At 44.4% G+C, this 14,389-nt stretch overlaps 1 protein-coding gene across 1 annotated transcript in view; it reads right to left on the bottom strand.

Annotated features, from left to right (window-relative positions):
• LOC144720178 (glutathione S-transferase A-like) overlaps positions 1-14,389 on the bottom strand; it is a 50,796-nt gene that overhangs the window by 20,033 nt on the left and 16,374 nt on the right. Inside the window, exons 2-4 of the mRNA XM_078596677.1 lie at positions 13,332-13,397; positions 8,871-8,976; positions 7,199-7,317 (exon numbers count right to left, since the gene is read on the bottom strand). Coding sequence (XP_078452803.1) covers positions 7,199-7,317; positions 8,871-8,976; positions 13,332-13,397 — 291 coding nt within the window. The remainder of the gene's footprint in view (positions 1-7,198; positions 7,318-8,870; positions 8,977-13,331; positions 13,398-14,389) is intronic.

Genomic DNA, 14,389 nt, shown 5'->3' with positions numbered 1-14,389 from the left:
GTGATTTGTAGAGTGTCTTGTCTAACTGATCTAGTTCGGTGCGCGTAAGTCTGATTTTCTCTGAGATAAGAGCTAAGCTAGTTCTAGACAGAATTCGTTTCGCATTAGAAGTTACAGCAGCAGATGTTAGTGTAAATGCGTTTGGTATTACCTTAGAGTCGCGGAATCTCTTCAGAAAGGTGAGAGACTCGATTAGCTGAGCCTTCTTATCACGGAGCTTGTTGAATGATCTCAAAGTTATGTGGAAACCCTCCCCGTAGAGGCGGTTAAATTTCGAATTAAAGCTTTCGTGACTGCAGGGATACATCTTCTTGGTTCTTTCGGTAAAGTCACGTAGAAGGGAAGTAATAAAATAATAAAAATAAAACATAATAAAACAATTCTCACGACGTTTCGGCTACAACGCAAGCAGCCGTCTTCTGAAATCCTACGGCCTTTCACTGGAAAAACCACCTCTGCGGTACAAAACTCTATTGACCTGGTATCGACAATCAAGGGGATTTCCCTGTCCCCAGACGACCTGCTTGTCAGTTTTGATGTGGTTTCCTTGTTCACCAAGGTTCCTGTGCCTGACACCATCACAATCATTGAAGACTTGGTTCATCAAGGACTGAATGCTGGGGTACCCCCCCTGGTGAGACACTGCTTAACCAATACATACTTCACCTGGAATGGAACCTTCTACAAGCAAACTGAGGGCACCCCAATGGGCTCCCCCCTATCTCCGGTTGTAGCCAACATTTTAATGGAGAAATTTGAGACTGACGCCATCCAGACTGCCACTCTACACCCGACCTTATGGAAGAGGTACGTAGATGACACTTTTGTCATCTGGCCACATGGCCGGCCTGCTCTAGACCAATTTCTCGACCACATCAATTCCATACACCCAGCCATCAGATTCACCATGGAAGTCGAAAATATGGCAAGCTACCCTTTTTGGATGTCCTAATTAAAAGGAGACCTGATGGTTCAATGAGCCATTCTGTCTACAGGAAAGCCACCCATACGGATGCCTACCTAAAACCGGATTCCCACCACCATCCATCCCAGAAGAACTCCCTCATCAAGACTCTATACCATAGAGCCCAATACATCTCCGACCAGGAACACATTGCCAGTGAACTCAAACACGTACGCCAAGCTCTTAAGGCTAATGGTTACTCCGACTACACAATCCACAAGGCCATCACTCCAACCGTCAAGAAGGATCCTGCTGAGGAGCCTTTCAAAACCATCACCTTACCCTACATTGCTGGGGTCACAAAAAAGATCTCCAAAATCCTGATTAAACACAAGATTCAGGTACGATTCAACACAGTACATAAAATCCGTGATCTGGTTCCGTCTGTAAAAGACGTGGTTCCAGACATACAGTACCCTGGCGTCTACAAACTAAGTTGCCTCTGTGGTAGCAGTTACATTGGAGAAACCAAACGAGATGTCTCGGACCGCATCCGTGAACATAAAGCTGACCTGAAACACGGTAGGACAAACACCTCAGCCGTGGCAGATCACTGTTACAATTCAGTGGGTTCACATGACATTGACTTCTCCAAGACAGAGGTTCTCTGCAAGCCATCTGGCTACCATGAGAGATTCGTTCATGAGGCGATCCACATATACAAACACAGAGACAATTTCAACCGAGAAGATGGATTCTGGCTCAGCAATCATTGGAAGGACGTAATAAACCACTTCGGATCTTAACTGATTGTTGTTCGCGTTTATGGTGACTTTCAGACCGCAGTCCACTCACTGGCATTAACTGTGTATCTTGTGTTCTCCACAGGGAATGCATTATTTGCTCCGCTGCGGATCTCCTGCCACCGTTTTCCCATTCACATGTTTCATTGCTTCTACATACTATTAACATGCCCTCCCTTTGTTTGGTGCTGCTGATCCTGCATAATGCATGGGCATAATATGACTTTGAAACCCCCCCGCCCACCTCCTACGCATTTCCCATGAATATGCTAAATTCCTCTTGATATGCACATTCTTTTGTTAAGGCTCTCTTCTTCTTCCACCTCCAACTCAGCTTATATATAAGCTCCTAGCTTGGCAGTGTCTCATTCTTCACCTGAAGATGGCTGCTTGCGTTGTAGCCGAAACGTCGTGAGAATTGTTTTATAATGTTTTATTTTTATTATGTTATTACTTCCCTTCTACGTGACTTTACCGAAAGAACCAAGAAGATGAATCCCTGCAGTCACGAAAGCTTTAAATCGAAATTTAACCGCCTCTACGGGGAGGGTTTCCACATAACTTTGAGATCCTTCAACAAGCTCCGTGATAAGAAGGCTCAGCTAATCGAGTCTCTCACCTTTCTGAAGAGATGCCGCGACTCTAAGGTAATACCAAACGCATTTACACTAACATCTGCTGCTGTAACTTCTTCTAATGCGAAACGAATTCTGTCTAGAACTAGCTTAGCTCTTATCTCAGAGAAAATCAGACTTACACGCACCGAACTAGATCAGTGAACAAGACACTCTACAAATCATACTTATCTTTGAGTGCAACAATGTCCACATCGGATTGGGAACATGTAGAAAAAATGACTGCCTCTTCAGCTGCCACTGTCGACTAAATGTAAGGACAACTTGATTTCCAAATTCAACCGCCTCTCAAACAAGAAACCGGACCCACACATTGAAAAGCTAGATGTTAACAAAGTCGTAATTAATCGCAGTAACAGTCCTATTTATGAAGGTCTGAAATCCGTTTTAGCTAAAGGACTAATCTTTGCAGTCACACCTAGACACATACCAGTTAATGATATAATTGCACGAGTAGATGTAGCTCTCAAGGGCTTGAGTCACATCGCTGCAGACGTAGCAAGATCTGAAATCTCTGCAACCCTCAAAAACGCTAAGATGCCAGCTAGCAACATCAGCAAAGATGAGCGTTTTGAATTAGCTCAATATAAAAAGAGGGATGACATTGTCATCCTCTCAGCCGACAAAGGCAATGCCACTGTCATCATGGACAAAATAGAATCCAACAACAAAATTCAAGAACTACTCAACGATGGCAGCTATACAAAAATAAAAAGAGACCCCACCAACAGCCTCGCCACCAAAACCAACAAAATAATTTCTGCTTCAACCGCATTAATTGATCAGACCAAACAGTTCTCGTTGAAACCTTCTGCAGCCAGGCCACCAAGATTGTACGGCTTGCCAAAGATACATAAAGAAGATACACCTCTTCGTCCCATTGTCTCTACTATCAACTCCCCCACTTACAAACTGGCTCGTTTTTTGTCTGAAATCCTACGGCCTTTCACTGGAAAAACCACCTCTGCGGTACAAAACTCTACTGACCTGGTATCGACAATCAAGGGGATTTCCCTGTCCCCAGACGACCTGCTTGTCAGTTTTGATGTGGTTTCCTTGTTCACCAAGGTTCCTGTGCCTGACACCATCGCAATCATTGAAGACTTGGTTCATCAAGGACTGAATGCTGGGGTACCCCCCTGGTGAGACACTGCTTAACCAATACATACTTCACCTGGAATGGAACCTTCTACAAGCAAACTGAGGGCACCCCAATGGGCTCTCCCCTATCTCCGGTTGTAGCCAACATTTTCATGGAGAAATTTGAGACTGACGCCATCCAGACTGCCACTCTACACCCGACCTTATGGAAGAGGTACGTAGATGACACTTTTGTCATCTGGCCACATGGCCGGCCTGCTCTAGACCAATTTCTTGACCACATCAATTCCATACACCCAGCCATCAGATTCACCATGGAAGTCGAAAAAGATGGCAAGCTACCCCTTTTTGGATGTCCTAATTAAAAGGAGACCTGATGGTTCAATGAGCCATTCTGTCTACAGGAAAGCCACCCATACGGATGCCTACCTAAAACCGGATTCCCACCACCATCCATCCCAGAAGAACTCCCTCATCAAGACTCTATACCATAGAGCCCAATACATCTCCGACCAGGAACACATTGCCAGTGAACTCAAACACGTACGCCAAGCTCTTAAGGCTAATGGTTACTCCGACTACACAATCCACAAGGCCATCACTCCAACCGTCAAGAAGGATCCTGCTGAGGAGCCTTTCAAAACCATCACCTTACCCTACATTGCTGGGGTTACAAAAAAGATCTGCAAAATCCTGATTAAACACAAGATTCAGGTACGATTCAACACAGTACATAAAATCCGTGATCTGGTTCCGTCTGTAAAAGACATGGTTCCAGACATACAGTACCCTGGCGTCTACAAACTAAGTTGCCTCTGTGGTAGCAGTTACATTGGAGAAACCAAACGACATGTCTCGGACCGCATCCGTGAACATAAAGCCGACCTGAAACACGGTAGGACAAACACCTCAGCCGTGGCAGATCACTGTTACAATTCAGTGGGTTCACATGACATTGACTTCTCCAAGACAGAGGTTCTCTGCAAGCCATCTGGCTACCATGAGAGATTCGTTCATGAGGCAATCCACATATACAAACACAGAGACAATTTCCACCGAGAAGATGGATTCTGGCTCAGCAATCATTGGAAGGACGTAATAAACCACTTCGGATCTTAACTGATTGTTGTTCGCGTTTATGGTGACTTTCAGACCGCAGTCCACTCACTGGCATTAACTGTGTATCTTGTGTTCTCCACAGGGAATGCATTATTTGCTCCGCTGCGGATCTCCTGCCACCGTTTTCCCATTCACATGTTTCATTGCTTCTACATACTATTAACATGCCCTCCCTTTGTTAATGCTACCCCCCCCTCCCTTTGGTGCTGCTGATCCTGCATAATGCATGGGCATAATATGACTTTGAAACCCCCCCGCCCACCTCCTACGCATTTCCCATGAATATGCTAAATTCCTCTTGATATGCACATTCTTTTGTTAAGGCTCTCTTCTTCTTCCACCTCCAACTCAGCTTATATATAAGCTCCTAGCTTGGCAGTGTCTCATTCTTCACCTGAAGACGGCTGCTTGCGTTGTAGCCGAAACGTCGTGAGAATTGTTTTATAATGTTTTATTTTTATTATTTTATTACTTCCCTTCTACGTGACTTTACCGAAAGAACCAAGAAGATGAGTCCGTGAGTATTTCAATCTTTGCTGGTCAAATATCATTAGCACTTAAATCACTGAATAAGAGCTCAAATCTATGTAAAATACAACTTGTGTTCCACCTCAGGGGGTCCAGAATTCCAGTAGATATTTGAGCCAGTCCCAAGCCCAGATAAAACGGAGGAGGGTCGGGCAAAAGGGTTGCTGATACCTCGGACCGTAAAAAAAATACAAAAGGAATCTAATACACATGACGACCGCAGAAGACGAAGGATGCAAGCGCTGATGTCGCCGGGGTCAACAAGGTCCGATTGAGTAACCAGGATCAGGTAGAAAAATGTACTACCGGAAAGCAGCAATGGCAGCAGCAGCAGCTATGACACCATTAGAAAACAAAGCAGTCACATTCCGAAACAACGAAGAGGCTGAGAATGGCGAATGAGGAGATTACAGTAGGGACACGAAATGTGAGAACACTATAGGCAAAGGAAATAAAAAGATACCAGGTACGACATCCTAGGACTAGCAGAAATGAGATGGACAGGAACAGGGGAGATAAATGGGGGGGATGTTATCTGGTCAGGGGAAGGTAAAGTACACACCAGAGAAGGTTTCTTGTTGAGCACAAAAGCCAAAGCATCATTATTGGGATACAGACCGGTTAGTCCAAAAGTAATTTTCACGAGATTTAATGAGCAACCCCTAAACATGTCTGTCATCTAAATATATACACCAACATCAGATAGCGCAGAAGAGGATGTTGAAGAATTATATGAAATTATGTAAAGCACGTAAAAGGAACTTCCTAGGAAGGATATCAAGATAATTGTGGTAGACTTGGGAAGGATAACGCCAGATGGGAACGCATCATGCAAAGGTATGGATAATTAAATTCAAGAGGCGAGATACTGCTACAACTTCCTTCATAAATGACAAGCTAATATTTAATACTCAGGTGAAACTCAGCAGTACATTTTGGACAGGAAATAGGAGAATGGTTCCGAACAACAATAAGTAATGAGGGAGATCCACTATCACCAAACAACTTCATCACATACTTGGAAAGAGTGATGGATGCCATTCAGGACAATGGCACAGGAATATCTGTGTAAGGTGAAAGAATAAAAAACATGAGATTCGTGGACGACATAGATCTGATGGAAGAAAGGTTCGTAGTACTGCAAGAAAGTGCTCCTACGCTGAATAAGTCAGAAAAGGACTGATGAACGTGGAGAGGCCAAAGACAATGGTGTTCAAAAGGGAGGAGTAATAATAGAAAGCAGCAAGATTGTGAATGTAAAGAAATGTGTATACTTGGCAAGTCTACTGACATGGGACAATAACTTCACAAGGATCGCAAGGCAAAATGAGTAATGGCAGGATTCAATAACATCTGGATGAGCAAGCAAATCAGCTACAAGACCAAACTGAACATCTTAAGAACATGCGTGTTCAGTACAGCTTTGTATGCCTGCGAGACTTGGGACATTAAAAAAGGCTGACAGAGATAAGATATTGGCACTCTAAATGTATTGCTAGAGAAGGATACTGCATCTAAACTGAGCCCAAAGAGTGATCAACGTAGAAGTAAAAAACCGTTGAACATAGAAAAATACCCAATGATGCAGGGAGTGATGAGAAGGAAACAGGCACTTTTGGACACATATGTAGGATGGACAACAATTGGAAAATTAAAAAGGATTTTTTTCGGAAAAATAGAACCCGGAAAAAGAGGAAAACCTAGCAGAGAATGGCTTGACGACACATAAGACATTAGTGACAGAAAGATGTGGCACTACTTGAACATATTGGATAGTGGAAACGAATGATAAAACGTTCATACTCTTTGGTTCTTTTGGTAAAGTCACGTAGGCAGAAAAAATAATAGATCATGACGTTTCGATCGCAACAACAAGCGACCGTCTACCTACGTGACTTTACCAAAAGAACCAAAGAGTGTGGATTCCTGCAGTCACGAAAGCTTCAAATCAAGATTGATAAAACGTTCATTAGAGACCTTCAGGCTATCTGCTCATGAATCGTAATTATGATAACTTGAATTAGTAATACACATTTAATATGTACAACCAACTTGAAAGAAGATGTGTAAATTCACACATATCAATGCTGATCATTTTTGTAGCACACCTTGGCAAGATACCCCTCCCATAGCAACAGCTCCTTTGCCAATGCCTCAGTGTTTCGTTTTAGAGCAGAGTTGTGCCGCTCCTCCACTGGAATGCGCCAGTTGTAGTAGATGACATCCCCTGAATAAATATAAAGGCAAAAGTTTTACGAAATGTGCAATGCAGAACTAAAACACAACAGTAGATACCTTTAAAAACAACCAATCCTCGAATAAAACCAATTTCAACAAATACAGTCATAGCAAAAGGCACCACACGTAGTCAATCAAAATATATGTAACTTTTATTTATACCCAGGTAAAACTCAATTGAGGTAATATGTCTATTTAGGACGTCTCTTGAGGAAGATAGAATTTTAAACTGCGTAGGGATGATTTGAGAGCCCGAGTCCTCTGCCTTGATATACATGATGCAATGCACATGTTAGTGGTGCTTAATACAAATCAATCACAATTACAATTGTAAGGCATAACAGGTTCCAAATTTTCTTGGCATTTATTTTGATATAACATCTTAATTGGGAACACATTTTCATCATCTACCTGCGGATTTCCCCTCAGTTATCCCAGCCATCAGACCACCAGGAAACCCCACTTTGTTAAAAAAAATGTGCATATCACTTATTATTAAATGTCGTATTGAACTAAAGTAGGATTTTCTGATTTCATTTTAGCTTCCTCTCCTGTTTCCTTTACAAAATCAAATCTAGATACTGAAAGTCACGTCCTTTCTCTGTTCCTTATCAACTGGTTTTCCATCTGTCTGCAATGACCTTGCTGTTCATATTATACATGCTCTATAATGCCGAAGAGATGTAATTCACTTTTGCCAAACGTCCCCACTGTGGCATCAACTCTCTTCATTAGACCTGTAAAAGCATTTTATTTGGCTCAATTAATCCAGAAACATCTGTAACAACATCATTTGAGCTTATATCTGCAAATGGATGCAAGCTATATTCACATATTGGACGGATCTTCCAAAAGGGTTAGAGAGGATTTGATTCTGATCTACCAGTCCTGGACTGGCATGGTATGTAATGGGTTTTTCTTACTTTGCACAATGTGCATCTGTAGATTTAGGAATGTTCAATTTAATGAGTATGCAAAATGTATGTTTTTTTAGGCCGAATTATGCAACTTAATTGTTGCCCCAATTTATATCCTGGAAATCCACAAGCCCTGCTGGTGAATCCAGGGCTCCATGCATAAATAATTGCTTAAATGGTGAGGGCATATGAGACAGAGAAGAGAGGAGCGGAAAAAAAAGTGTACACACAGAGGCAGAAAGGGCAGACACGCAGATACTGAGTAAGAAGGGACAGATGTAGAGAAAGTGATAACAACATTGATGTGCCACCTCTCTTTCTGTGTCTCACAGTGCTAGAACAAGCAACTATAAGGATTTTGAAGAAATTAATATAATGTGAGAACATATCATTATAATACAGCACTGGTGATAGGGGGATTTAAATACATTTTCTAAGAAACATGTGACTCCACTGAATATGCCACCCAAGCAACGTGATTTTTATATTCCCCTGCACGACAGTGTGTGGACCACTGTGTCCACAGTGCATCATACAAAATGTAACGCCCTAGTCATGCTTCCGTAATGTGCGGGCCACTAGGTTCATACGCGAGTTTCAAATGTGTGCAATGTGTGATCATCACCAGATTTCTGTTGCAAGGTGAGGACCTCAAATGTGCGCTGCAGAACCAAGGCCTGCTCTGCTGCTCCATCTGGCATCAGTTTTGTGCCCTGTGCCTTGAACTGATTCTGCACAGACAAACAACGTATGTGAATTGCAACAAATAATAACCATAGGTATTATTTCCACCTTGTTTGACACCAATTCGTCCATAAATATAGACATTTTGACTAAAACACGAACGTTGTTATCTTCAAGTTGACTTTAAATATAGAATGACCAAGTGGCACAATGATTAAGACAAGAGGATCAAACAATTAGTCTCTTCAGCTTTTCAACCCCCTGGGGTTCATAATATACATACTATTTAGTGTGAAGTCAACAGTGACTGTACTATAGACCCCATAAGAATATGTAATTCTACCACAAGCTCAGGCCGACGAACTGCAGATGAACAAGGCTGCATGTACGATTGAATGGGAAAGCACTTTGCTGGAATGAATAGCCTGACCCAGGCATTGTGCACAGGATAACAGGGATAGCACAACAGTTGGCTCATGAATTGAAGACAATTGTGTTCTAAGGAAACTTTCTGCCACTGGGAGCTCACATCTGTATCATGTTCCAAATTTCTTTCAACTCATGAGTTGGGTCCCATCCGTGAGATGCATATTGTGCTATACAGGCGTGTCGTATCGCTTATCGAGCACGATGTATTCCACGCAAATTGCTCGGTAAGCGAAATCTCGTTAAATGATCATTGTTTTCCCATTGACTCCCTGCCACGTTAAAAGCTGAGTTACATTCCAGCCCCAAAATGTTCCACTCTTGAGCAACTTCTATCATGTGAGAAATACCAATTATTGTATCATTTTAAAATAAAGTAATAAAACATCAAATTTAACACTTACCACACTTGAAGCACCACAGTGCAAGATCCCCCATATAGCCTTAACAGACTGTCGGGGTAAGTGCTGTTAGCGAGCACCTATGAAGGCTGGCACGGCACACGAGGGGGTGAGTGGCTAGCACCATGGCCCGGCCGCCTTTGTCTCCCCAGTGGTTATGTTTAAATACTGCACCAGGTACTCACTCATTTGAGTCGGCCTCGGGGAAGCCCAGGATCGGTTCAGATAATCCTCACTGGTGTTGACCGTGAGCAGGAATTGAACTCTGGTCGCCGGGTTCGTAGCTCCGCTCCCCACAACAACCACCATTCGCCACTAAGTGATCGTGATGTCACCACGGCCCTTGTGCCAGGTTATGTGGACTTTAAGGCCATGTGAAGAGTCAAATGCTCGCTGGCAGGTGGTCACGGAACAAACCCAGGTACCATGGGTTGACTGACTGAGATAACCGGTAGATGCACCATCCGTGTCCCCTACTGTGCCAACTTGCTGTTTTAGCCATCCAGCGCTCTGCTCATTGTTGTGAGAGTCACTCCTCCGCCCTCTGCTGTTGTTGGAGGGTGACTATCTCCAACTACCCGGTGGCATCGTTCACGAGCCTTCTTCACAGAGGTCGACCTTGGCACTGCTTGTACCGGTCATTGGATTGTCCACTCAACTCTATATTCTCTCGGACCACATCATTCCATCTCTTATCTTGCCCGTGCCACGCCCATTTAGCCCCCTATATCCAGTTGAACAAAAACTATTTGTACATGTCGTGGCTGGGCATGTGGGCTACATGACCCAGCAAACACAGCCTTGCCTGATGGAGCTCACCAAAGGGACTTTGTCCAGATTTTTCAAGGGATTTGTGAGCTCTCAAACATTCCAGCCTGGTTAAACCCAGGATGGACCGTAGGCAGGCCAGTCTAAATGTATCTAACCGGTGATGATATTCCATTAGGGGGGTGCACGTTTCGTAAGCATAGATAAGGGAGGGCATGACTGTGGCCATGAAGACCCTAATCTTCGTATGGAGCGACAGACCGGGTAGCTTCCACAGCATTATGCAGCTGATGAAATGATAATACCATTTGACTGATGAAGAGTAAGACCTCTGCCGTCTAACCGGAGCTGGTCATAAGCACACTGCCAAGGTATGGAAACCTCTCCACTCTCTCCACAACTGCCCCATCACCAATGGAGAGTTGAGGGGTGAAGTTTTTGAAGATACGAAATACCCAGGCACATGCTTAGTTATAGTGGGGCTGATGGTAACGCCCAACCTTATAGTAGCATGCTCCAGGTCAAGCAGCAGAGCCTCCAACTCCTTCTGCGAGTGAGCAGCAATCACCAGATTATTAGCATACATAACATGGTTGACCAATTAGGAGCCATCCCTCAACTGCACCTGGGCATCCATCTGCCTCCAATTGTATATGTACCAGATGGCAGTTCCTCCGGTACAGCAATGGAAGGCTTCTCGAATTATATGGCCGAAAAATATGTTAAGTAATGTAGGCACCACAGGACATCCCTGTCGGTACCAAAGTGAACAGGGAATGGCTCTGATTCCTAGCCACATAGCTTTACCTGAGCAGAAAGTCCGGGACTCCAAAAGTACAAAAAACAACCCAGAGCCCAGGCCTATTGATGGTATCATAGGCCTTGACCAGGCCAATAAAGCAGAGATGTAGGTCCTGTTGGAATTCCTTACACCTCTTCTAAAGCAGACAAAGAGAAAATATAGAAAATATGTCATCCGTGCAGGATCACCCTAGCCTGAAACCACATTGTGGCTCTGCAAGGCTCTCCTCAGAGTGCCTGGCAAAGCAATGTTGAGTAATCCTTGCCATGACCTTTTTCGACACACTGAGGAGGGAGGTGCCCCTGTAGTTACGACAATCTGTGCGGTCTCCCTTCTTAAAGAGGGGGACCACCAGGGAATCCTTCCAATCCTGCAGAATCCGTCCAGTGGTCCAGACAGTTGTGATTATGTCATATAGGACAGTCTGCACATAAACGCCTGGTCAAGACTCTGGATTGCCTTCTGTACTTCTTTAATAGAGGGCACTTCAGTCAGCCACTCACAAGGGGTGCTTACTTCTTCCAATATTTGAGGCACTCTAACCTCAGCAATTCCATCCCTACTATGAAGAGAACAGTTGATTGGAATTGCCCCTCCCCCATTGCTGTGTTCACAGCCATCACAGAGTTACCGTCCGGCACCATCGAGGAAGGGGGTTGTTTTTGCTGGATACTGCTCCTCACACCACACGTAGCCAACCATAAGCGACACACGCCTGTACTTCAAACACACTTTTCACGAACGTTGCTTCAATACCTTTTTCCGTTGTTTTGTCAATATTCCCTCTGAGGAGTTCGAGCCACCTTTTCAATTTTCATTCCTCTTGATTTACTTTGAGCATCTCCCATCTTATTAAGAATTTTGTCATGGTTCTCGACTTTATTAATACAACTATAAGAGAGGTTATGGCCTGAGTTATCTTGTTACTTGGTCCAATTTTTCATTCACAATATTTTTCATCTCTAAATAAAGCTTTTTTAACAAATGACTGCAGGAATCCATACTCTGGTTCTTTCGGTAAAGTCACGTAGGTATAAAATAAAATAAATCACGACGTTTCGATCGCAACACAAGCGGTCGTCCTCAGGCAGAACAAATATAATCCAGCAGTGGAACAGCTGAACTAGCGAGAGAGCAGCTACAACAAGGAGGCTATATATGTGGCGATGGGCAAACAAGCGGGATCTGAGCTGGAAAGGAATTCCACCCCGACCCAAGCACCTCAGTTGTGTTAATGGGGGATTAGGGAGAGAGGGAGATTAGCATGAATGAGCTTCTGTCACCACATAAGAGTATCATGCCCGCATATGCGCACAACAGCAGTGTTAATGAGAGATTAGCACCATGAGAGTGCAATCCAAATGGTATGTGAGCATGAGAGTGCAATCCAAAGGACATGTGAGAGATCTAAGAGAGGCATAGAGAGAGAGACAGAGTCTGAAATAACAGCTGACATCGGCAGGTAGGATGGAAACATCACAGTCAGTGAAGACTTTACCCATTAACACAACTGAGGTGCTTGCATCCGGGGGTGGAATTCCTTTACAGCTCAGACCCCGCTTGCTTGCCCATCAACACATATATAGCCTTGTTGTAGCTGCTCTCCCGCTAGTTCAGCAGTTCCACTGCTGGATTATATTTTTTCCGCCTGAGGACGACCGCTTGTGTTGCGATCTAAACGTCGTGATTTATTTTATACCTATGTGACTTTACCGAAAGAACCAAAGAGTATGGATTCCAAACAAAACCTATGAAAATATGTTTAAAACATTCACACAATTCATCTAAGACATTTTCAAACGAGCATATTCATTTTGACATTTTGTAATTTTACGGCATATGTTGTGGCATGCACAACATAAACAAAATTGTAACATGTTATGGGTATCTAACATTTTCATCAAGAGTTTCACTCCACATTACTTTGAAAGGTTGCATTATGTAACCCTTTGCCATTACTTGAAAGTGCACACATTGAGGCTTACGTTCTTGTATCATGACTCACCTCCAGGTAGAAGCACGCCCCTAAGGATTCGTTGATAATGTTGTCACCGTGACGGAAGGAGGGAAGCTGCGGGGGGACAAGATTGATCAACTAAGTGAACCCACTCAAGAAATCACAGTATTAATAAACTCAAGCAATGAACAAATCTATGAAGAATTTCCATTATTCAAACTATAACCTCATGTTCCAAGAATCCATACACATATTTTAAGAACAGGCAGACCTCGCTTAGCACAACCCCATAGCAAGCTGATTAATTATAGCGCTCTTTGTCCTGGAGAAACGAAAACACGGATAGATTGCTTACAAGTGATAACAAGCAGCAACGCTAGCTGAGGAAAGGGGCCATCCATTTAGTACGTATGTAATAAAGGACTCTTTCACAGGGTCGATCTCCGTTGTCCTTTATTTGGGTTTGTGTAAATCTCGCTCCCACGGCGTCCTCGCTCAGGCCCGCGTCTCCTCCGTTGATCACTCCGCAGCCCCACTGCTGCTCCGCTCCGCAGCCCCACTGCTGCTCCGCTCCGCAGCCCCACTGCTGCTCCGCTCCGCAGCCCCACTGCTGCTCCGCTCCGCAGCCCCACTGCTGCTCCGCTCCGCAGCCCCACTGCTGCTCCGCTCCGCAGCCCCACTGCTGCTCCGCTCCGCAGCCCCACTGCTGCTCCGCTCCGCAGCCCCACTGCTGCTCCGGACACCGATGGCCGACGGTGCCGACGTCTCTCAACACGTGGCGATCGCGCCACTCTCCCAGTACTGCCCAGCGTGGCCTCCTCCCATTTCACTCCGTCATAACTCCCCGATCCCCTTCCGGTTCTCTCCCTAAATCCTCTCCCCCACGTGACCCTAACTCCTCCCTCTCCTCACGTGACCCAGACTCCGCCCCCCTCAATCCTTGCTCGCATTACACATATGCAAAAATCTGTCAAAACTTGACCCCTCCCCCCTCCCTGTAGGCACGCGTTCTTTTTACACCGCGCCCCACCTGCATACCCCACCTGCATACGTATGCTTGACGCACCCCCTCCCGAATCCTATAGAACGGTCGATATTTAATCCAC

This window comes from Lampetra planeri, chromosome 8 (assembly GCF_965212315.1).
Source record: "Lampetra planeri chromosome 8, kcLamPlan1.2.h2, whole genome shotgun sequence".
Taxonomy (NCBI): domain Eukaryota; kingdom Metazoa; phylum Chordata; class Hyperoartia; order Petromyzontiformes; family Petromyzontidae; genus Lampetra; species Lampetra planeri.
The sequence above is the reverse complement of the archived record's forward strand: the minus strand, read 5'-3'. Positions and strand labels throughout refer to the sequence as shown.